Source organism: Canis aureus, chromosome 17 (assembly GCF_053574225.1).
Source record: "Canis aureus isolate CA01 chromosome 17, VMU_Caureus_v.1.0, whole genome shotgun sequence".
Classification (NCBI taxonomy): domain Eukaryota; kingdom Metazoa; phylum Chordata; class Mammalia; order Carnivora; family Canidae; genus Canis; species Canis aureus.
In genome coordinates, this window is record NC_135627.1 from 277,697 (window position 1) to 300,589 (window position 22,893).

The 22,893-nt window shown below is 54.5% G+C and overlaps 1 protein-coding gene across 3 annotated transcripts in view; it reads left to right on the forward strand.

The window, feature by feature from the left end:
- Positions 1 to 22,893, forward strand: part of RASA3 (RAS p21 protein activator 3) — a 109,352-nt gene that overhangs the window by 53,745 nt on the left and 32,714 nt on the right. For 2 of the 3 annotated variants that reach the window (XM_077854841.1, XM_077854842.1), the window contains exons 3-5: positions 4,465 to 4,568; positions 14,080 to 14,174; positions 20,949 to 21,025. In XM_077854841.1, coding sequence (XP_077710967.1) covers positions 4,465 to 4,568; positions 14,080 to 14,174; positions 20,949 to 21,025 — 276 coding nt within the window. Of the gene's footprint in view, positions 1 to 4,464; positions 4,569 to 14,079; positions 14,175 to 18,723; positions 18,865 to 20,948; positions 21,026 to 22,893 lie in introns of those variants that run through there. The other variant, XM_077854843.1, reaches the window with a different exon arrangement.

Here is a 22,893-nt window from a genome sequence, read left to right on the forward strand (position 1 = left end):
TTAGTGATTTAGCCACATTTTATTAGCTGCATTCTCAGCTGTGTGGAGATGGGCTGGTGCCCTTTTTGGAAAACCCGTCCTGCCTGCCTGGCATCCAGGTCCTGTTGGGCTGTGGGCTGGACCTGAGTCGCTCTGGGAGCCTGCACCCACGGCTTCTGGAGGCTCTACCCTCAGCCTGGCCTTCTCTGTGGCACATCTACAGCTTCCACCTTGAGGCAGGAATAGTCCTAGTGGGGCTGCTTGTTCTTGGGCACGCAGCCTCTCCAGCTACCCCCAATCTGGAGCAGCTCAGGCAGCCTGCCCGTCCACCCCCCTCCGCCCCTCCGCCCGCCCCCTTGCCCCCCTGCCCCTCTGCCTGTCCGCCCCCCTCTGCGCCCGTCCGCCCCCCTGCCTGTCCGCCCCTCCGCCCCTCCACCCAGATGTTGGGAAATGCACTTGGGCGTTTGCGACACAGCATGAAACCAGAGAAAACCAGGCGCACAGCTGTTTTCTTGTGAGCAGGCCCCATGGCCGCAGGGCTAGCAGCCTGGGTGTGGGCGGTGCACCGCGGGCCCCGCGCAAATGCTGGGAAGTGACTCACGGAGAAGGCTGCGGTTTCTCCACGGGTCCCAGAGGCGGCCCTGTCTGACCCTCGAGGCTGCACATCTGGGCTCTGGGGGGAGTGGGAGGAAGGCAGGCCATTTCCCTTGTTGGAGTTGCTTACAGATCAGCTCCGTGTCTGGTGGGAGGTGTTTTCTTTTCTCCTTGTGAGACTTCCCTGGATTTGGTGAAACCCCATTTGAGCTTCTCGCAGTAATTACAGAAGGAAAGAGCTTGTCACTCTGGCCAGCCTTGGGGGTGGATGCTGCGGCACACGTTAATTTCCTTCTGTCAGATAGCAGTATTTAAGGCGAGCCAAGTCCTCTGGGCTGCTTTTTTCTTTATTTGGAAAGAGGGTTCTGGAGCCCTCAGGCTGCAAGTGGGGCCAAGTATGTGGGGCATGAGTCATGCATCTGACTGCTGCTGACCTCGGCTGGGGACAAAGCGGGGTCTGTGCGGACAGAAAAGTGGGGTCTGTGCAGACAGATACCCCAGGTTAAGCTGCTCATGTGCAGGAGGGGGACGTTGGGGGCTGGAGCCTCTCTGAGTTCACCAGAAAGAAGATACTGTCTTGCTGGGCACATGGGGAAGGGTGGGCATGAGAGAACCCTTTAGCTTCCCTTGTCTTTGGGAACATGCTTCCAAGCCTGCTGCCTGTGAAGAGACCAGTGTGAACTTAACTGTTGACCAGGAAGGGGACGGGGTTGTCTGGATGATCTGGGGTGGAGGACACACAGGGGAGGGGCACCATTGTGGGTCCGTGTGATGTCCACCCTCCTGCCCGGAAGATGCCACCGCTGCCCAGGCAGCGTCTGCTCCCACGTGCAGGAACTCTGCTACTTTGCTGGACCACGTGCCTGTCCTTGCTGGTTGGTGACATATTATTAACCAATCGTGCTGTTTCCAGATAAAAAGATATTTCTTACATGCTGTGTATCAGTCATGTGTCTTCCAGTCTGGGACACACATTAGAAAGTTCTCAGTGGACATGAGAAGGTGGGCAGTAATAGAACACGGGCCCCAGGCGTCGCAACTGAAGTGCCCTACTCAGCACTGCACCAGTGACTTCGACTTTGCCAGTGAAAGCAGGAGGCTTGTTTGCCATCAGATTAGCCGAGTCTTTAAATGTTGGTAAGACGCGGGGTTGGTCGGGGAGTGGACTGAATGTGCGCTCGCTTTCTGGAGAGTCGCACAGTGTGATTCCTTCTGCCAAGCAGGCGTGCCCTGGGGGCCCCTCAGGGACAGGTGGATGGCCGGGGTGCATCTGGACAGCACTGGCGCCCATCGGGGTTGGGAACTTCTGACCCCCAGGGAGGCCCACTCAGACCTCAGGTGCTGTTTGGCAACAAACATTTTATGCACTTATTTGGGAAGTGGTCCATGGCGTGATATTAAAAGATTGGGATGTATAATGTAATCCAACTTTTTATTTCAAAAATATGTCTCCATCCACATCTATTTCTGTTCTATAGTCATATGGTTTCAGAGAAAAAAATCCAGGAGGATATTCCCTATGGTGTTAACTTGGTTTTCACTTCCTGACATCTTTATGTATTTTTAAGATTTTTATGTATTTTTAAAATATAACTTTATTGAGATACAATTCACCTACCATGTAATTAACATATGTAAGATGTCTCATTCTGTGGTTTTCAGTGTACTTGGCACATTTTCGTGTCCCTGAAGAGAAACTCATCCCCTTCACTCCTGTTTCTTACTGGCGCACTGCTCTCCGGCAGCCATAGCTTTGCCTGTTTAGGGCACTTCGTGGAAATGGAATCACAGGAGTGTGTGGCCTTTGTGGCTTCTTTCACGGAGTGTCGCGACGTCAGGGTTCACCCGTGGGCCACAGGTCCCCGAGCATGCCTGCTCTCTGAGGCGGATGACCCTCCCCTGTGTGGACGTGTCATCCCGCTGCTCTGGGCCTGCTGGGCCACACAGTTACTCTGTTCACCATTTTGAGGAACTGCCACTGTCTCCAAAGCAGCCGAGCTAGTGCACATCCCTGCATTGTCTGGCTTCTCCACATTCTCCCTGCACTTGTTAGTGTTTCTAGTTAAAAGTTATAGGAAACAGGGATCCCTGGGTGGCGCAGCGGTTTGGCGCCTGCCTTTGGCCCAGGGCGCGATCCTGGAGACCCGGGATCGAATCCCACGTCGGGCTCCCGGTGCATGGAGCCTGCTTCTCCCTCTGCCTGTGTCTCTGCCTCTCTCTCTCTCTCTGTGACTATCATACATAAATAAATAAAAATTAAAAAAAATGGCCTTGGGCAGCCTGGGTGGCTCAAGGCAGTTTAGCACCACCTTCGGTCCAGGGTGTGATCCTGGAGACCCAGGATCGAGTCCCACGTTGGGATCCCTGCATGAGGCCTGCTTCTCCCTCTGCCTGTGTCTCTGCTTCTCTCTCTCTCTCTGTGACTATCATAAATAAATAAATAAAAAAAAATTAAAAGTTATAGGAAACATTCTTATCCACGGATGTTATCGAGGGGCAGGAAGCTGGAGGTTCCTCTTTTTAAAGCAGACAACTGAACTTGTAGGGGACTTTGGAAGCACAGGGAAGCTCTAAGAATGTACACATTTGGCGGAAAGCTATGTCTTGCTGGGTTGGTTTTGCTGAGTTTGGGACAAGCAGGAGTCAGTGGGACGAGCGGGAGTCAGCGGGGAGCTGGTACCTGCAGATGGAGCCCTCAAGGGCAGGCCCGTGCTCTGGCTGGGACCCCGCCAGCCTGCACGAGCGTGTGCCTGCCACCCACACCTGGGTGTCGTGCTGCTGCAGGTCACGTGGAGTGTGGCTCCCCGCAGTCTAGTGCTCTCCTTGGGTGCAGACACTACCCTGGTTTTCCTGTGCCCTCGGAGGTGAAGCCTTGCCCCGAGTGGCATGCCTGAGGGTACGGGGTGGGGTTCTGTGTCGCTGAGGAGAATCCATGTGCTGCCCACGTGTCACACGTGATTGCTCTGGAGACCATCATGACCTCACGGCTTGTGTTAGACATCTATGGGTATGGAATTAAAGGTTTCTCACCCTGGAGAGGGTTCTCTGGCGTGGAACCTCCAGCTTCCTGCCCCTCGACTGGGATTTGCCCGCATGTTTTCTAAAATGCTGTCCCGGCAGTTCCGGGGACATGTGTGTCCCTCACTGTGAACTTCCGCCATGGGGCACCACACTGGCCACCTTCTCCACCTTCATTCCAGCCTGAGCAGGAGCTCATATCGTTCCAGCTTCCCTGATGGGTCACGTTTGCTGCTCTGGACCTTGGCTGTAAACATGCGTGGAAGTGGAATCCTGGCCGAGTCCGAGGCCGTGGTGTGCCATAATCTGACCATCGCAGAAGCAGCCAGGGCGTCTCCAGCGTGCGTCTGTCTGCTGTGTGCAGGCCACGTGCGCGGACTCAGCCTGGCTCCCCACGAGCAGCTGGGGGTCTGTTTAGTGACAGAGCCCTGGGTTTGGCCGCTTAGCCGGGGTTTGCAGCTCTTGTTGGGTCTCTGTGAATCCATGGAGGGTCCGCCTGGGGGGCCCGTCCTCTCCCCGTGAGAGGCGCAGACGTCACCCCAACTTCCAGGGAACAAGTAGCATGGCCTGGAGCTGGGACACTGAGACAGTCCCGGGGCACTGCAGACACTGTCCTCACTGTGCAGAGCTCCGCCAGCACTGCCAGTGCCCACTCGGTGCAGCGGCCTTATGACCCCACACATTCAACCCCAGCGAGCAAACCGCCATTTCCCACCTCACAGATGAAACGCAAAGTGGCGTGTTTATGATACATGCAAAAGTGCTGTAACGTGTGTGCCCAAGGCTGGTGGCCTGTGTGCAGACGGCCCACCCTGGGGGGGGCCGGGCCACTGCATCCGGAACCTAACAGAGCCTGTTCCGCTTCTTTCTCAGCCCCTTCTATGGAGAAGACTTCTACTGCGAAATCCCTCGGAGTTTTCGGCACCTGTCGTTTTACATTTTCGATAGAGACGTGTTCCGGAGGGACTCCATCATAGGTAGGTGCTGACGCGGGTGTTCTCATCCTCTCGGTCTCTTCTGGGTGGGGCCTCATTCTGGGCTCTCTGCTCTGAGCCAGCAACGTCCGTCACACTCCTGGCCTGGCTTTCCCGGCTGTGCTGAGCAGCACAGGTGGCAGTGGGTACCTGCTGTCCTGGTGGTGGCGTCCCCCCCTGCCCTGGGTGGGTCCCTGAGCCTCCTGTGGCAGGGGTAAGCTGCCTAGGTCCCCTCCAGCCCCGTCAGGTACAGAGGAGCTCCACAATGGGAGCTCACATGGGAGAGACCAGAGCAAGGGCTTCAGACTGTCCTTCAGAGTGAGCATACAGTGACCACGGAGCCTGTCCCCAGATGACCTCCAAGGGCCCCGCCCCTCTGAAGGGACAGTGTGCAGAGGACGTGCCCCGCAAATCCCCAGACTACACTTGTCCCTGACTCTTGACATCCCTCTCTGGTATTGGGGTGCTCTCAGGGGCCCTGGGGCTCTCTGAGGTATTGGGGTGCTCTTGGGCCCTGGGGCTCTCAGAGGAATTGGGGTGCTCTCAGGCACTGGCATTTCAGCAGAGCACTCCTGGAGAAAGAAGAGAGCTGTGGAACAGCGCAGCCTCCTCGAGTCAAAAGGGTCCTTGTCCCAGGAAGACCCTATTCATAGTCTCTGTGGCACCAAAACTAGAAATTAAGAGGCTAACTGTGGGTGCACATGTATTTGCTGGGTTCCAAGCACCTTATGATGGCCCTGTTGTGGCCATGGCCGCTCCTGGGGGATGCTGAGGGACTTAGCTCCAGGATAGAGCACTTGAACCATGGAGTGTCCATGCCTCATTCCTGGGTGTCCCGGCCCCTGAGAAGGTCACCTACCCAGGCCAGCAGCACTCTGGGCAGTAGTGGCCTCCCCTGTAGCTGTCCCTCGGCCTCTGAGCATCATGCCATCTGGCGGTTACTTCTGGGTCTGGTTGTGCTGAGTTCCTGCTCGTTGCCCAAGGCTCTGCATCACCATGTAAGGCCCATCCCTGCCTCTTCCTCACCCTCCTGACCTGGGACCCTGGAGCCCACTCTCTCCCCTCCCAGCGGCAGCCCTGACCCTGTGCTGGGAAGGCCCGAGCTGCCTCTTCGGTGTATGGGCCCCAGCACCTCCTCACAGTGTATAGCTCACCTATGAAAAAGCTCCACGCGGAGGCAGGGCTCAGCAGTGACTGTCGGGTCTCTCCCTTTGGCTTGGGAGGCAGTCACTAAACGTTTGTTGAGAAAATGGATGGTTTTTGAAAATACCTCTGTTCATTATATTTATTCCACCTTAGAAATTCACAGTGTGTTATAGATAGTCTCCCTCCTGAAGAAACCCTGTTCTGGTGTCATGTGCTCCCATTTTAGAGCTCAATTTATCCAGAAGGAGAGAGAGAGAGAGAGAGAGAGAAGGAAGAAAGAAATTGCCGATTTCTTAGCCTCACGGCTGGATTTGGCCTGGAGAAAGAACTCTACTCCATAGCATGCCTTGAAGACCTTCCATAATCTGACCCAAATGGTTATCTGTATTTCTCAACGTATCTGCATGTACACACACAAGTGTGCGCCCCACTGGGCACCTGTGCAGACTGCCCTCCGCAAGGGGCTCCTACGACACCCTCCCAACATCAGAAGGCTTCTAAACATGCCCTCGCTCTCCAACATCAGACTTGTGCTGCGGGATTGAGCTCATGCTCAGCCTCTCTCCCATGTCCCAGGCACCCAGCCTTCATCCATGCCGACGGACCCACATCGTCAGGGGCTCAGCCTAAAACTCCATAGTGGAGTCCTCAGGTGATTCCTAGAGTTAGATGGAGACATGTATGTACCGGGCACTGTGCCAGTGTTCCCGTGAAAGCATGCGTTTGACCTGTGTCTTCGCCCCTGGATATAGCTACTACCTCCACTTGCTACATGAAGTAGACACAGGCTCAGAGGGCGTCACACTCTTGCCTGAAGATACACAGCCAGCAGGTACTAAGCCAATGGGCTAAGTATCTCCTGTCATATTTGGAGGGTCAGAGGCAGGAGAGGAGGAGGTGTGTCCACACCTGCTTTGGTTCCTCCAAAGACCCTTTAATGGGTCTCCCATCCATCACCCCACACCCGCTCCCAGTCTGGATCACCTTTCATCCTACCAGTATGTGACAGGTAGCTTCCTGAACTTCATGCAGAGCATCCCTAGTCCGTCCAGCACTCAGGGTGCCTGCTCTCCCTGGTGCTCTGGGCCCCCATTGCCTGCTGTGTGAATGAACGTTCCTGTGGCCAATGTTCAAGAGAGGGCAGTAGTCACCTTCCCATGGAAGCAGCAGACCCACTGGTAGTGGCAACAGTCATGACCTGCTGATCTGCTCCTGCCCTGTCCCTGGGGGCCAGAGGGGATGTGCCTTAGAGCCCTGCCCTGCCTGCCCTCCCCTTCCCACCCCACGCTCCATCATGGACACTCTCTCACCTGGTTTTCCTCTTCTGGGTCTTGGACCACGTGTGGGGCAGAGAATGTGTCGATCCTTGCTTTATTCTGGCTAGGGCGGCTTAGCTGAAAAATGATGACGTGTACCAAAGTTGTACCAGAAATCCCTGAATGGAATCCCTGTATTAGGGCCTAAATGATCTATGTTGCTCACTAAAAACATTTCATGGCTGAAGATAGAAATCAGTGTTTGGTCCTGGGAGTGTAAACACACCATCCCATTTAATGAGCCATCTGATTGGCTTTCATTCTGACTTTTCTCCTTTCTTCCCTACCCTTACTCTGAAAGAATGGTAGGTGCTGCCCACTTACTCCAGAACTATCCAGCAGTGATTCATGTTGTAGGAAAGGAAAAGCGATGTAAATTGGAAGTATCTGGTGCATATCTATTTACTTATTTCACATGTTTACAGAGTATTTAGTAGGTGCAGGGGCTTGTTCCAGGTGCTCTATGAATCTGAGCCCTTTAGCCTTCACAATTCTTTGCTGCGCTCTACCTTCAGAGGGGGAGCTGGTAGAAACAAGCCAGATGGTGTGCACACCTGCAGCCAGGTCCCCAGGTTTTCATGTCGCTTTACATTGTGCTTTGCAGACTTCACTTGGAGGCAGTCGTTGGTTGCATGTGCAGGCTGATGGGGAGGGAGAAGTTCAGGATGACTCCTGGCTATGGGTTTGCATCAGCCGGGGCGGGTAGTGGTGGTGCTGGGACACACACAGGGCTGGAAATTGTGGATGTGGTCCTAGTGGAGGGTGTGCAGGTGGGACGTGGGGATGACAGTGGTAACAGATGACTTACTCGTGCCAGGACGAGATAGCATCTTCCACATCTGCCATGAGCAGAAACCCATCATCACCGTATACCACCTTCCACCCATCATGCATCAGCTGCCATCCACCCTCCTCCACTATCAGACCACCATCCACCCTCCTCCACCATCCACCTTCCTCCACCATCAGACTACCATCACTTCCTCCACCATCCACCGCCTCCACCATCACACTACCATCCACCCTCCTTTACCATCAGACCACCACCCTCCACCCACCTCCACCATCAGACCGTCCACCCTTCTCTGCCATCACCACTTATTCTCCACCATTCCCCACCCCCCACCATCCATCACCCTTCATATGTTCTCCATATTCCCCAGCCATCATGTAACATTTACCATCCTCTAGCCCTCATCCTGTACCTTGTTCCACCATCTTTCACCACTGTCCACACCACTTCCAGCCCCAAATATGTCCCAGCACCAAAAACACACTTGGTGTAAACCCATAAAGCTGACTAATTCAGGACTCCCCATCCTCATTGGTATCTGCTCTAGTCCTGGCCACACATTTCTCATTTTTGGAATGGAACCATATGACTGTGAATCTAACATCTAGATACCAGATTCTTGTGCTGGGTTTTCTTCTACCTGAAGAGGGTAGCTCTGCATGGTCCAGGACGGCAGGGTGGTAGATGCCAGCCACAGGCCAGGGAGGCCCTTCTTCTGCAAAGCCTGTTGGTCGGAAGGGAGCATTCTTCCTGTCCCACCAGAAACTCCTTTGACCGTGTGCCTCCTGTGATGGGAGCCACCTTGAGCGTGCTGCCTGCCTCCGCATTCCTAGTCCAGCAAACACGAGTGATAGTCTTCTGTTTGACCAATGACCAGAAATTCAAATTTAGAAAGTCTGAAGGCAGCTTTGGTGCTGAGGTAAAGAGGTGCTGATTCAGAAATGATCCATGCCTCTGGTGGTGTTTCTGCAGTGTAGGCCAGAGCTTTGCACACTTGTCAAAATGCCACTGCTGATTCACAGGCTGGGGCAAAACCTGAGAGCCTGCATTTCCAACAGCTACCTTCTTGGAGGGTGCTATGATTTAAGTAGAAATAGCTGGAGTTTTTTAGGATGTGCATGGGCCTAGGAGCTTCTCGAGGCAGGGCCTGGGTGTCTCTAATCATTACTTGCTGGGTGTGCAAAGGTCTGTTCAAGGACGAAAGGGGGACGCCTGGGTGGCTCAGTGGTTGACCGACTCCCTTCGGCCCGGGGCCTGATCCTGGAGTCCCAGGATTGAGTCCCACATCAGGCTCTCTGTGAGGAGCCTGCTTCTCCCTCTGCCTATGTCTCTGCCTCTCTCTGTATGTCTCTCATGAATAAATAAATAAAATATTTAAAAAGCAAAAAAGGACAAAAGGGATGAAGCAGACAGAGATAGAGGGTGTTGCATGGTCCCTGGTGGTTCTGCAGATCTGATACCCCAGTATGACGGGTAAACCCCACAGTGGAGCTCTTAGCAATTGGCCTGGATTATACTATAAATAAAGATGAGTTTGTTAATCTTTGGAAACCTATGAAAAATCTTTTCTGAGTGGGAATCCTAAGAGGAAAAAAATGCACATTTGCACATTTTAGAGAAACTGCTCAAGTTGATTTGTGAGATTATTTCTCCTCAAAATAACCAAATAAGATGTTTGTTAGTTATCCTGTTTAAGGTATCTGTTATTTTATTTATTTCCTTTAAAGGATTTTATTTATTAGAGAGAGAGAGAGCACGAGTGAGGACAAGCAGGGGCAGGAGGAGAAGCAGGCTCCCCAATGAGCAGGGAGCCTGGTGCGGGACTCCATCCCAGGACCTTGGATCATGACCTGAGCCGAAGGCAGATGCTTACCCAACTGAGCCCCCCCGGTGCCCTAAGTATCTGCTATTTTTTTTTTTGAAATTTTTTTATTTATTTATGATAGAGAGAGAGAGAGAGGCAGAGACACAGGCAGAGGGAGAAGCAGGCTCCATGCACTGGGAGCCCAATGTGGGATTCGATCCCGGGTCTCCAGGATCGCGCCCTGGGCCAAAGGCAGGCGCCAAACCGCTGCGCCAACCAGGGATCCCCCCAGTATCTGCTATTTTTAAAGATAACCAGCAAAATCATGGTTTGGCAGCTGTTGGTGGCATTGAACTGGTGTTTTGGCAGCTGGACCTAGACATTCCACCTCATTTCTGCTGCTGGAGGAATAGTGGCCATCTGGATCTCCAGGAAGAAACCAGAATTATGGCTGGTAATTATGCTGTTATGAGGGTGAGAGTACAGATTGTGTCACGGGAATGAGCACCAGGTCACTGGCCTATCAGGGTTTTTAGTGCCTGATCTGATGGGGTCACAGGCCTGGAGCAGCCTCGTGCATACCCTGGTGAACAGCCAGCCGGAGACACATAGCCTTGAGTCTGGAGCTTCATCCTGAGGACCCGTTCCTAAACCCAAAGCTGCAGGAGTAGGGTGCCATGATCTGGTCCAGGGAGAGCTGACCTCACCGCCCTCCCACCAGTTCACTCGTGTGCCATGGGTGCAAGGTCAGCTGCAGGTGAGAGGCAGGCCCCTCGAGGTGAGGAGTGTAGTAGAGAGTGGGCTCGGGGTCCAATGAAAGTGTCCTGCGGAGGAGGGCATGGATCGGCTGCAGTTGTCTGGCTCCCTTGCACTTAGTTGGCAGCCTTGGGTTTCCTAGGTAGAGAATTTTAGCACCAGAGGGAGGGGTTCCAGGCACATGGTCTTGGCCTATAACGAATGTCAAGGAGCTGCAGGTCCAGCAGCTGGCTGCTCGCACACAGGGTATGTCCCTTTACCGGGATGAGGCTGCTGGACAGACTGGCTGTCCCCACTGGACAAGAGCTGCACCACCTTCCAGCAGTTCTGGATGCAGACCAAATGCTCAGATTAGCATTGACGGTTTGGTGACGGAAACTGGTGGAAATGTCTGTTTAGTTGATGCCACTTGGTCAGCGGGATTCTAGGAAATGGTCCCTGTGTCCCTCGTTTGCTCCTGGGCTTCCTCCCTCCCCCAGCCACCAAGTTCCAGATAGATCTGGGCCAGCAGGGTTCTGGGGCTGCTGTGGAAGGCAGGGTGTTTTCCCCTCTTCCCCCCTCTAGCTCTGGTGCCCCCCCGCCCCCCACGGAGCCCCCTCGTCCTCTGGGGGCCCGATGCGGGACTCGATCCCAGGACTCCAGGATCACACCCTGGGCTGAAGGCAGGTGCTACACTGCTGAGCCACCCAGGAATCCCCTATTATGGAGTTCTTAAAGTGTTTTGTGTGTTCTGCATTTAAGTTCTTCATGAGACATTTGTTTTACAAGCATTTTCTTCCCTTTTGTTCTTTTTGTTTTCTTACCAATGTCTCTTGAAGCCCAGAAGTCTTTAATTTTGATGAAGTCCAATTTGTCGAAATCCTTTGACGGTTTGTATTTCTGGTGTCATAGCTCAGAAATCTTTGCCTACTCCAGGGTAGTGGAGATTTTCTTCTATTTTTTTTTTTTTTAAAGCTTATGGTTTATTTCCTCCATTTACATGTGTTTTAGGTGAATCGTATGTATGACACAAAGTTCATTTTTCTCCTTGTAAATGTCCAGTGATACGAGCATAGTTTATTGAAAAACTGTCCTTTCTCCATTGAGTAACCGTGGTGTGTTCCTGAAAATCACCCAGCTTTATGCATACAGGCCTATTTCTGGCATCTCTGTGCTGTTCCATTGATCCATACTCCTTTCCTTGTACCGATACCCGTGGTCTTGCTGACAGTGGCCTTAGCTAGTCCTGAGTCAGCGGCGTGAGTGCCAACTCTGTTCTTTTCCAGACTTGTTTTGCTATTTGAGGACCCTTGAATTCCTTGAATTGTCACTTATATTGTTTAATCAGCTTCTCAATTTCCAGAATGACTGAGATTGCATAGTGTATAGATTGATTTTGGGGGAGGAATTCACATCTTAACAAATTGGAGTCTTCAGACCCTCTGGTAGGGCTCGTGCTTGGTCTTCCTTGATCTCATCAGTGTTTGTGATACGTGTCCAGCTCGTCTCAGGAAGCATCTGTTCCTCCCTAAATCTGGCCTCAGCCAGCCTTCCTGAAGTTTCACCAGGTCCTGTACTCGGTTCCCCACATCACTTGCCCTCTGGAGTTTTCCCGGGCACATCGTGTCTTCTGAAGAGAGCCTGACCGACCTCAGAGCACATGATCCATGGGGGTTTTAATGTGTGAAGGCAGGAGCACCGCCTGCCTGTTGGTCCAAGTGGGTCAGTGAGGCCCAGAGTGCTTTAGTGACCTTTTGATGTCACTCAGACTGGGACACATGTAAGTAGGTATTATAGTTTGTGGGTCAGGCATTGTGTCTGAACAGCATTTAGAAACACTAATATAGGGATCCCTGGGTGGCGCAGCGGTTTGGTGCCTGCCTTTGGCCCAGGGCGCGATCCTGGAGACCCGGGATCGAATCCCACATCGGGCTCCCGGTGCATGGAGCCTGCTTCTCCCTCTGCCTGTGTCTCTGCCTCTCTCTCTCTCTGTGACTATCATAAATAAATAAAAAAAAAAAAAAAAGAAAAAGAAACACTAATATATGTGCTAAAAAGTACACATTTGTGTACCAGGTGATGATGTATAAGTTGTGGGATTCACATAAGCACTAAATATGTAGCCCCTCTCTCTTGCAGCTAAAGCTTACAGACACACTGCAACGACTTAACATTTTGAAAGTCACATATCATCCTCTTACCCAGCTGAACTAATGTCAGTCTGAAGATTTATTTATTTTTCAATGAAATATATTGCCCAGTTCAATTCCCAGAATTTTTTCCACGGCTTTATTCCCTTGAGACTTAAAATCACATTCCCACTGTAGGGCAAAGGATGGGGTTTGCAGGAGCTGAGAGGGAGGAAGGACTGCGTTCCCTCTGGGGGGGGTGGGGAGGCCAATGTGGGGAGCGGGGAGGACTGAGGTGGGGAAGGAGCAGGTGTCCTCAGGGAGCCATCCTGCCCGGTGATTGGGTGCTGCTGGAGGAAAGCCCAGACGGCCTGTGATTTGGGCTTCTCTCTGCATTTCTGTGGAGTGTCCTCTGCAGACTCTGCCTGCTGCATGTCCCTGCACCTGCCTGTCGTGTGCTTCGCCTCCCCTCTTTGTACCCACCTGTCAACAGTGAGCTGTCGTGTGTGGCTCCAGGTGGCTCTGGCAGGTGGGAGCTGGACCATTGGGGTCTAGGCAGATGGGGTGTTGATGTGCCACATCACATCAGGGGCACAAGTACTGGCCTTGCTGACAACCCCAGTGGGGTGATTCCAGGGTCTTTCCTGAGGCTGTTTGATAACTGGCTGTGCAAGGTGACCTTCCTCTTGAGAATGTGAGAGATGTAAATGTGCTGAAGTGATGAATGGCACCGCTGACAGGCAGATGGGGGCTGAAGGCAGGGGCATGAGACCCCCAGGTCCCAGCGCTTGGGCACTTGGAATGGCTCTTCTGCACGTGTGTTGCCATCCAGACACCCTTCTGTGCCCCATGGGTGGGTCTCACAGGGTCCGGAATCCAGGGCAGAGGTTGGCTGACCAAGCTCTCAGAACCTCCCTCCACCTGCTGAGGCAGGGCCTATGAAATCGGATTCACAGAAGAGATTAGCTGAGAGGAACAGCTCCTCATGCCTGAAGCTTATGTGAGGCAGGAGGCATCTCGTGAGGAGTACCTCCAGGAGCTGGCTGGACCTGGGCCAACGAGCGGCCCACACCCAGAGAAGCCACCTGATGAGGGGGGAGGTTCCGGGCTTCTGAGCATGGCTGACTGTGGGAAGGCAAGCGCGTGGGACGAGTGGAGTCAGGTTTGTTCATGCAGGACCATCTTGGGGCACTGCCTGACCTTTTGCCCTAACACCTCCCAGCAGAGGGTCTGCGGCAGGCCTCACTCTTCAGAAGTTTCTGTGTGTGGGCAGCTTAGGGGACTCCACGAGGACCTCTTTCTGCACCTGCTCGTTCTCATTTGCCGGCAGCTCCTAGTGGCCTATTTTGGGGTGGCCAGTGCTGAGTTCCCAAGGACCCGACAGAAGGGTAGCCTTTTCTTCTTCTAAACCTCATATGGAGGAGCAGGCCGGGCGGCAGCCCCAGACGGATCTCATGGGAGGCCTTCCAGATGAATCGTTGCCCGTATTGATCTTACTGGAAGGAGGACATGTGGTTTTAGCAGCTTGCCCGTCCGTGGAGAGAGTGCCACTCATTCCCCCGTGACCTCTGTTCCTCTGCGTCTGTTGTAGGGAAGGTGGCCATTCAGAAAGAAGACTTGCCGAAGTATCATAACAGGGACACATGGTTCCAGCTGCAGCATGTGGATGCAGACTCGGAAGTGCAGGTGAGCCCTTGGTGGGGCCGTGGGAGCAGAGGGCACTTTGGTCTCACCGGGGAATGGCAGTTATAAGGTAGGTCTTCTTACAGTGAATAGAGGCGTGTGTTACTTCTGCGTATTCTTTTGGTTATTATCACACTTTGTCATGTGTGATTAGAACAGCTTTAAAAATATAAAATTAGAAAGGACAATAATCACACATGACTGAAGGTAAAGAGAAAATACAGGCAAGCAGAAGTAAATCCTGGAGTGGGAGCAATATGTGGAGCCTCAGGCTTCAGGTTCTGGTTGCCAGAGGGGCCTGTGCACTTCCAGCTCCTACACCAGCAAATGAGTGACCAGTCACTGAGTTTCCCGTTGTCTGACGCGTCCCCAGGGCTCCCCTGGCTCGCCTGGCCCTGTGTCACCTGAGACTAACTCCCTGCATCCAAAGCTTCCCCCCCGACAGGGACCCCAGTTCCCAGCCCTCCCTTCCCCAAGCTGGGGGCACTACATGTCCCCAAGCATCTGGGACAGCACCCGCTGGGAGGGCAACCCTGCTTCTGTGGTTCCAGTCGAGCTCCTAACCCCATGCTCATGCCCAGAGCCCATGATGTTGAACCCTGACCAGACAGCACAGTGCCCCTGACCTCAAGACACAGGAGCATTTTCGTTAGTGGTCCTGTGCAGGGCTGGGGTTTGGCCTGGGTGTATGACCCAGGGGGCAGCAAGCCTGTTCCCTCCTCTGTAAAGCAGGGTTCTGGGAAGACGAGACAGTGCTTGATGCAGCAGAAGCCCCAAAATAGGAGGCTGGTGGGACCCCCCCGCCCCCACCTCCAGGCACCTGTCCAGCCACGTGTCCTCCATTTCCTTGTTGACCCTTGGCTTCCTCTGGGCTCTCAGGCATGGGGTTTCTGCCTACAGTGGTCCCAGGGTGTGCAGGCCCCTGGGAGCTCCAGGGTTCAGCCCACAGACCTGGAGGAAGAGGTGGTGCAAGGGAAGGTCACAGTGCCCCTCACGTGTAATTTTGGCCAGGGGGCTGCACGTGCTGCCGAAGTTAGCAGACACGGCAGGTCGTGCAGGATGCGCATCTGTGCCCGAAGCCCAGAGCAGTCCTTGCCGTGATGGTGAGCGCCGCTCCTGCGCAGGCTGCTCGAAAACTTTATCTGTGGGCCGTGGGCTGCGGGGGCGTATATGGGGTGATGGGGCTCATCCTGCCACTTGTGCTGGCTCTATCGCCATCGCTTCTCTGTGGAGACAGCTTGTGTGTCCGGCATGCCCTTCACACTGTGTTACCCTGATCAGTTTGGCGTCCTTGTTGAGTGGGGCTTGTCGTCCTTCTCGTCTTGTGTTTAAACTTTTCATTTTGAAATGGCTTCAGATTCATAGGACGTTGCAAAAAAAATGGTACACGAGGAATAATGATGAGCAGCTGTGCACTCTCCTATTTATACAGAACACAGTAAAGAAGGGGCCGTGTTCCTTCACCCTGTTTCCTTGTGGCTGCAGCCTGCTGACTGGCCGTAGCCAGGACACGGACCTTGTTTGGACCTCACCAGTTTATGTGTCTAAACCCGCGTGTGTGCATGCACGTGTGTGCACCTGTGTGTTTTATCACACGTGTAGGTCTGTGCAACCATCACTGCAGTCGAGATCCACCACAAAACTGAGGAACGTGGGTGTGTGTGAGTCATCCAGTGTGTAGACTACATCCCAGTGGCCAGTGGCCATAGCCAGGGAGGAGGTCCTTGTCCTGCTTAGCCTGATCTCTGGCCTGGATGCTGCCTTTGGGCAGGCCAGTTTCCTGGGAATCTGAATCATGAACAGCAGGTGGGTGTTGCCGGGACTGTGAGGACAGGACAGGCTCTGTGTCGGCTGGCCTGGCTCCAGGCCTGGTGACAGCTCGTGTGCAGTGTGCCTGCCTCGAGGTGTCATCCTGCAGACGGGCAGAGCTCCCCTGGATCCACACAGCCTCCGGAAACACATCAGCATCTTTCCCCGCAGCCCCTTTTCATTCCGAAATGTCGCCCTTACAGTCGTAGAAGGTCAGAGGATGGCAGGTGGTTTCTTGAATCCATCTATTCTGTGATCGCAGTAAAAGGCATTTGTCAGAAAGAGGGTGTCACAAACTGGGGCCAATGAGAGATGAAGGAGTATTGGGGAGTATTTCCCTAGTATTGGGGGAAAAGGCGATCTAAACAATATCTTGCTTCCTTCTGGAATTGATGTTTTAAAGGTCTCTGGAAAAGCACTTTATTAAAAAGAATTAGTTGCTGTGCGTGGATGGAACTGGAGGGTATTGTGCTGAGTGGAGTAAGTCAGTCGGAGAAGGACAGACATTATATGGTCTCATTCATTTGGGGAATATAAATAATAGTGAAAGGGAATATAAGGGAAGGGAGAAGAAATGTGTGGGAAATATCAGAAAGGGAGACAGAACATGGAAGACTCTGGGAAACGAACTAGGGGTGGTGGAAGGGGAGGAGGGCAGGGGGTGGGGGTGACTGGGTGACGGGCACTGGGGAGGGCACTTGACGGGATGAGCACTGGGTGTTATTCTGTATGTTGGCAAATTGAACACCAATAAAAAATAAATTTATTATATAAAAAAAAGAATTAGTTGCTGTGTTCTTTCTCTGACCCTGGGTGGGTAGTATGAGCACAAGGTGTTGGCAGGGAGGGGTCCTTTGTGGTGTCAAAACTGGGAGGGAGACGGTCTCCCACCCACCACCTGAGCGGCCCCAGGGCCCTTCCCCGGCTCCCCCGAGGATGCCCGGCTGCTGCTTAACTCCGCTGTGTGCTCTTCTGTTTGTAGGCTTGCTGTGAAACTGTGTGAGCTCTGAGGGCAAACCTTGGCCTTCTTCTGGCCCCTTTAGAGCAGGCCTGGGAGCTCTGGGGATGGTGATCGTCGTGCATGTCAGACAGTCCTGCTTGAAGGATTCCCAGCAGTTGTGCACATGCGAGGACCCTGCTCCGAGGAGGGAAGGGCCGGCACGGCTCCTGGCTTGTTCTCTCCCCTTCTGTGTTCACAGGAGTCTTACCTGCTCTTGGCGCTAGGGTCCAAGTGCTCAGCAGTCTGGCCCCACCGCAGCCCCAAGGCCCATGCAGACCAGGGCTCGAGGGGACAGGGGGTGTGCTCGGCTGCCATGACCAGAGCCTGTGGCCAGGGCTCTCTCTGCAGGCCAGGGATCTGATGTCTGCCGCTTTCCTGAGGAAAATGTGTGTGAACCACTGGTGCTTTTTTCTTTTTAAATTAGCAAACCTTATTTTTCAAGCCATTTCATGTTGCAGAAAGTTGAGCAGAAAGTTGGAGGAAGTCCCACGTCCTTGCCCCACCTGGCGGGTCCTTGCATCTGTTATGGTCGGGGAGCTGACAGTGTGCCTGGAGGGGGGCGCTCTTGGTTGGACAAGGGTGGTGGTGTTGGGAGCCACGGTCCCCGATCCCACAGGACGGCCCCTCTGTCATCCCATTATTAGTGATTTGTGTTCTCCAGCTTCTTAGCTTGGCTAGAGATAGAATCTGTTTGATTTCTGCTCTGATTCTTTGGTTTCTGCTGGTGTCTTGATGTTACTGACGCTAGATCTTTCCTTGTGAACGTGCAGTCGCTGCTATAAATGTCCCCGTAAGCACTGCTCTCACCGCATCCCACGTGTTATGATAAGTTTTAATTTCATTTTCATTTACAAAAAAAGAAATGAATTAAAAATATCTCAGCTTCTCTGGAGGCTTTTTCTTTGGCCTTTTTTTTTTTTTTAATTTTTATTTATTTATGATAGAGAGAGAGAGAGAGAGAGAGAGGCAGAGACACAGACACAGGCAGAGGGAGTAGCAGGCTCCATGCACTGGGAGCCCGATGTGGGATTCGATCCCGGGTCTCCAGGATCGCGCCCTGGGCCAAAGGCAGGCGCCAAACCGCTGCGCCACCCAGGGATCCCTTCTTTGGCCTCTTTGGACTGGGTGGTACGCGGTTTCATCTTCGAGTATTTGGGGACTTCCAAGCTGTTTTGTGCCCCCGAGTCCGGCTCCCTCGTGCTGTTCTGAGAGCAGATGAGTGATTTGGTGGCGTGGGCTGAGGCTGCAGCCGGTGCCCGGGCTCGGGCGCTGTTCACCTCCCAGCCGCTGTTTGGGCCCCGTGATCTCATCATTCACCTTAAATCAAAGGGGGAAACCATTCAATCAGCCTTGGGAATGCACCTAAGACTCTGCTGTTCTCACAGACGCAGGGATGCCTGCGGGGTCCAAGCCCCCCTGGTCAGGGCCATCCTGCCCCCGCCTGGGCTCTGGGTGCCGCCCGGAGCCCCGCTGCCCCTTCTGCGGGCCTGCGACGACCTCGCTGGTGCTGGAGGTCAGGATAAGCACAGGCTCAGATTTTTCAGTGGCGGAGGGTGGAGTTCAGTGGGTGTCAAGCTGTAGAAGCCACACTTCCTGCCTGCCCTGAGGGGCAGGGTGTGGCCTGGCCCCTCGGGCGGGCGGAGGTGTTTGCGGCAGGTTGTTTGTGAGGGACGTGGTGTGTCACCCTCTGGCACGGGGCACGCCCATGCCAGCGGCCTGGCTGCATGAGGACAGATGTGCACTGGTGAACCACAGAGCTCCTGGTTCGTTTCTGGGGCGGGGCCCGGGTCCTTTCAGCAACGTGCAGCGCTTGTACCGTTTTGCTCCCAGTACAGTCGTCTCCCGAGTGTCCAGAGGTGGTGGCTGACACGATCTGCCCCGTCGGTAAGGAAGTGCTCACCCTCAGAGGAAGCGCAGCGGCCGCGGGCTCGGGTGCGGATGTGTCCGTGCTCTTCTGGGAAAAACAGGAAACCGGTCGGTCGCAGGTTGTCCTCGCTGGGGGGTCCGCCTGAGCCAGACACATTCTCTCCCTTCCCAGAGCCTAGTGAAAAGACAGTGTGATGTGGCCGTTGGGATGGCCGCTGCCAGTCTTAAAATTGAGCCAAGAAAGACTTGGGGTGGGCCCTTGGGGTGGGAGAACAGGTGAAGAGCCCGTTCTGTGACTCGTCCTGGGCTTTTGTCCTGAGCCTTCACCCTGCATCTGGTTTGGAGGGAGGCTGCCGGTCGCCCTTGGCCTCAGCAGAGTGGTGGCGCCTGCCCCATGAGATGCTTTGGGAGCCCCGCGCCCAGCCTGGCTCAGTGAAAGGAGAGCCGGGAGCCAGCTCCCCAGGGCGCGGCCAGGGTGCTGGCTCCGTCTGCAGAGCCGCCTGGTGCGGAGGCTGCCTTCTCCCGGCTACGCGGGCCAGGAGGTGATGCGCCAGGGAGCCTGCGGTGTGCACCTCTGTTGGATGAGGGGTACGGCGGGGCAGAAGCTGCCAGGGCTCTGTAGGAACTGGCCCATTGGTTCCCTCGGGAAGTTGGCAGCTCTTGGCATGCACGCCACGCGGTGAGCACCCTGGACGCGGACCAGTCAGAGCCCCCGGTGCTCAGAGTCTGCTCTGGGTACTAGGTGTTGCCCAGGGGCACACAGGTGTGAGGCTGGCCTGGTCCTGCCATCCAGGAGGTCTCGCTGCCCCCTCCTAAGGCCACTGGTCCTGCAGGTGAGGGGAAGGCTCAGAAAGGGCAGCGCTTGGTCTTGCTCAGGACAGGGAGGGGTGGGCACCCTGAGGCTACAGTGCCCGGCTCCCTCCTGCACATCAGGTCTCCCCTGTCAAAGTCATGGGCGAGCCAGATACCCAAGGGGCTGGCCTCCGTGCTGCAAGGCTGGCAGGGAGCTCTGCAGGTGTCTGGGAAGCCACAGGAGACCCGCAGTGGCCACGGTGTTCAGAGGAGCCGACTTAGGAGGCCGCTAGGGGCACCGCTGAGTATAGTGCCCACGTTCCCCTGGCATGTCCATCCGTCCATCTGCCTGGCACCCTGGGTTCTCCTGGGACAAGGCAGCCTTCCCAGGGCCCGTCCATCCATCCATCTGCCTGGCACCCTGAGTTATCCTGGACAAGGCAGCCTTCCCAGGGCCCATCCATTTGTCCATGCGCTTGGTACCCTGTGTTCTCTGGGACAAGGCAGTCTTGGAGGGCCCTCCCCAAGCTGCAGGCTAGAAGTTTTACTCAGAATGGATGTCGGACATTATCCAGTTCAGTCTCCCTTTCTAACTAAAGAGAGTGTTAATTTTGGGGCGCCAAAGGGTGGCTCAGTCATTGAGCATCAGACACTTGATCTCAGCTCAGGTCTTGACCTCGGGGTAGTGAGTCAGGCCTGGTGTTGGGCTCCAGCTACAAAGTGTGAATTTTAACGTTGTAGTGTGTGCTCATATACACATGTCTTGTGTCACACGGGCTGCTGTTGGATAGTTTGGAGGGAGCGGGCTTCTCTTCTTCATAGGCCTTGTGCCCCCGGCCCCCGCCCCTGAGCCTTGACCCCTGACGGTAACCTGGTTGGTCCTCCAGCTGGTCTGACCTTTGTGCAGACACAGACACAGACACAGGCGAAACACGGCACTGGTCTTGCTCTCAAAAGTCCAGCCACCTGTGCTCAAGTCCATCTCCTTCAGAAGTGTCCATGAACACTAAGTTCCTACGGGGGGACGCCCACGCCTGCCCCAGGACTCGGGTGTCCACACAAGCTTATGTATGAAGGGGTACATCCTAAAGCAAGTGAGCAAAAGTGTTGGGAGGCTGCTTTCTCCAGGACCTTTTTCTTGAGTGTTTTGAGACGAGCCTGCCCTGGTTTCTGCGGCCTGACTGGGGTCGGGGAAGTGCTGTGGATGCCACGGGGGTCGGGCTCAGCTTCACATCTGTGGGCCGAGGCTCTGGGTGCTCTTCCCTGCTCGTGGCCATCCTGTTGTGACCCTCTGTCCTTGTGCCTTTCAGGGCAAGGTCCACCTGGAGCTGCGCCTGAGTGAGGTCATCACTGACACGGGTGTCGTCTGCCACAAGCTGGCTGCACGGTAAGACATGACGGCCGGTCTTCCCAGGAGCAGTGCCCCCCAGGGAGTGGGATGGGTGGTGGTTTTTCAGACAAATGAATCAGAATTGCCAGCCTCCAGGATTCCCCATGATGGCATTGTTTTTAGAGGTTTTGGCACATCCTTCCTCATGTCCTCAATAAAGCAGGTGTTTGTCCCTGAGGTAACACATTTGGCTTCTGCAGACGGCCACAGTCAGGCAGACATGTAGGCAGAGGTCGCCGTCTGGCCCCAGGCGGGACACAGGAGGGGTCTGTGTGCTGGTGTGTGGACCTGGGGCCCAACCACAGACCTCCGTCTACCCCATAACGCTTGGTGAGTGTGGGCGTCGGTGCATGTGTCTGCACATGGTCCCCAGACCTTGTCGTGGGCTCTCGACATTCAGGGTCATGGACCCCACAGATTGTCTGGAGGAGGCTGAGAGGTCCACCCTCTGACCACAGTGAGGTCTCAGGGGCCCCATCTTTCGCTTCCTGCGCCGTGGGCGCCGCATGTGTCCCCACTAACGACACTTGCAGGCATCAGGGATCCTGCAAGCGGCTGTCACAGGTACGCTCGGGCCTTCCCTCTGTGGCCTGCACGTTCCCAAGTGAGGCCTCTGAGAAGGGAAAGGGAGGGTGTGCAGAAGCCGTCCTCTGGTACTCAGGACCGTGAGAGGGACCAGACGCTCCAGCTTCCTTCGTCTTTGCAGAGATGCTTCCCAGATTCATCCTTTCACCATCTCTGGCGAGCAAGGGCTTCGGTGAGCCCGGGTAATGCTCTTTCCTTGGGCCGAGACCCCGAGTCCTGCGTTAGGCTTGTGTTTCCTCTGTCATGTCCTGGGGTGTGGCATGAGAGGAGTTCCACCCTGTGTCCACCCCGGGGCCTGCCTCGCTGCCTACTGCACTTTTCCAGTTCATTGTCTGGTCAGTTGAGGCTGCGGGGCTGTCACCGTGGGACATGGAGGGTGTGTGTAGGAACCTATACAGGACATGGCATGGGATGCACAGTAGGACACACCAAACTCATCCTTTCCTTCATCGGTGCTGCCATTCTCCGAAAAATAGCTGCTCTCAGACCCTGTAGCAGTGATGAAAGTTGCCTGTTTTCTTGTTTATTTATTTATATCCCTTGTTCCAAAACAACTTTCAGCTTTTTTTTTTTTTAAGACTTTATTTACTTATTCATGAGGACACAGAGGGGCAGAGACATAGGCAGAGGGAGAAGCAGGCTCTCCGAAGGGAGCCCGATATGGGACTCAATCCCAGGACCCCGGGATCGCGACCTGAGCCAAAGGCAGATGCCCAACCTCCGAGCCACCCAGGAGCCTCCGATGTAGGGCCTTTTCAGCGGAGGCTCCCGTGGAATAGGAGTATCCATTAGCGGTGGGGGCAGAATGGACCGGGCTGGGCAAAGAACGGAGTTGGTCGCTGAGTGCACATGCTGTCACTGTTCAGACCCCGAGCAGACAGGTCCTTCATAGGGATGCGGTGAGGAAGAGCGGAGGAACGCACCGAGACCCCCAGGGCTCATGTCCCCCAATGTCTGAGACACCAGTGGCCTGCCTTTCTTCACTTAGCCACCCCCTGTCGATTTTTCTTTCACTAAGAAATACCTTTTACCATAAAATTCAGGATTTTCAAAGGCAGACTTCTGGCACAATCCTCACGCTAACCACGTCCAGTTCCAGAACATCTCATCACCCTGAAGATGAAATCCTGTTCCCTGATGGGCCCCATGCTCCTCAGCCCCCGACAACTGCTGCTCTGCTTCTGTGGGGTTGCCCATTCTGGACGTTTTACGTGAATGAACCCGCATGACAGGTGGTTTATTGTGCCTGGCTTCTGTCACTGAGCGTGCCATCTTCAGGG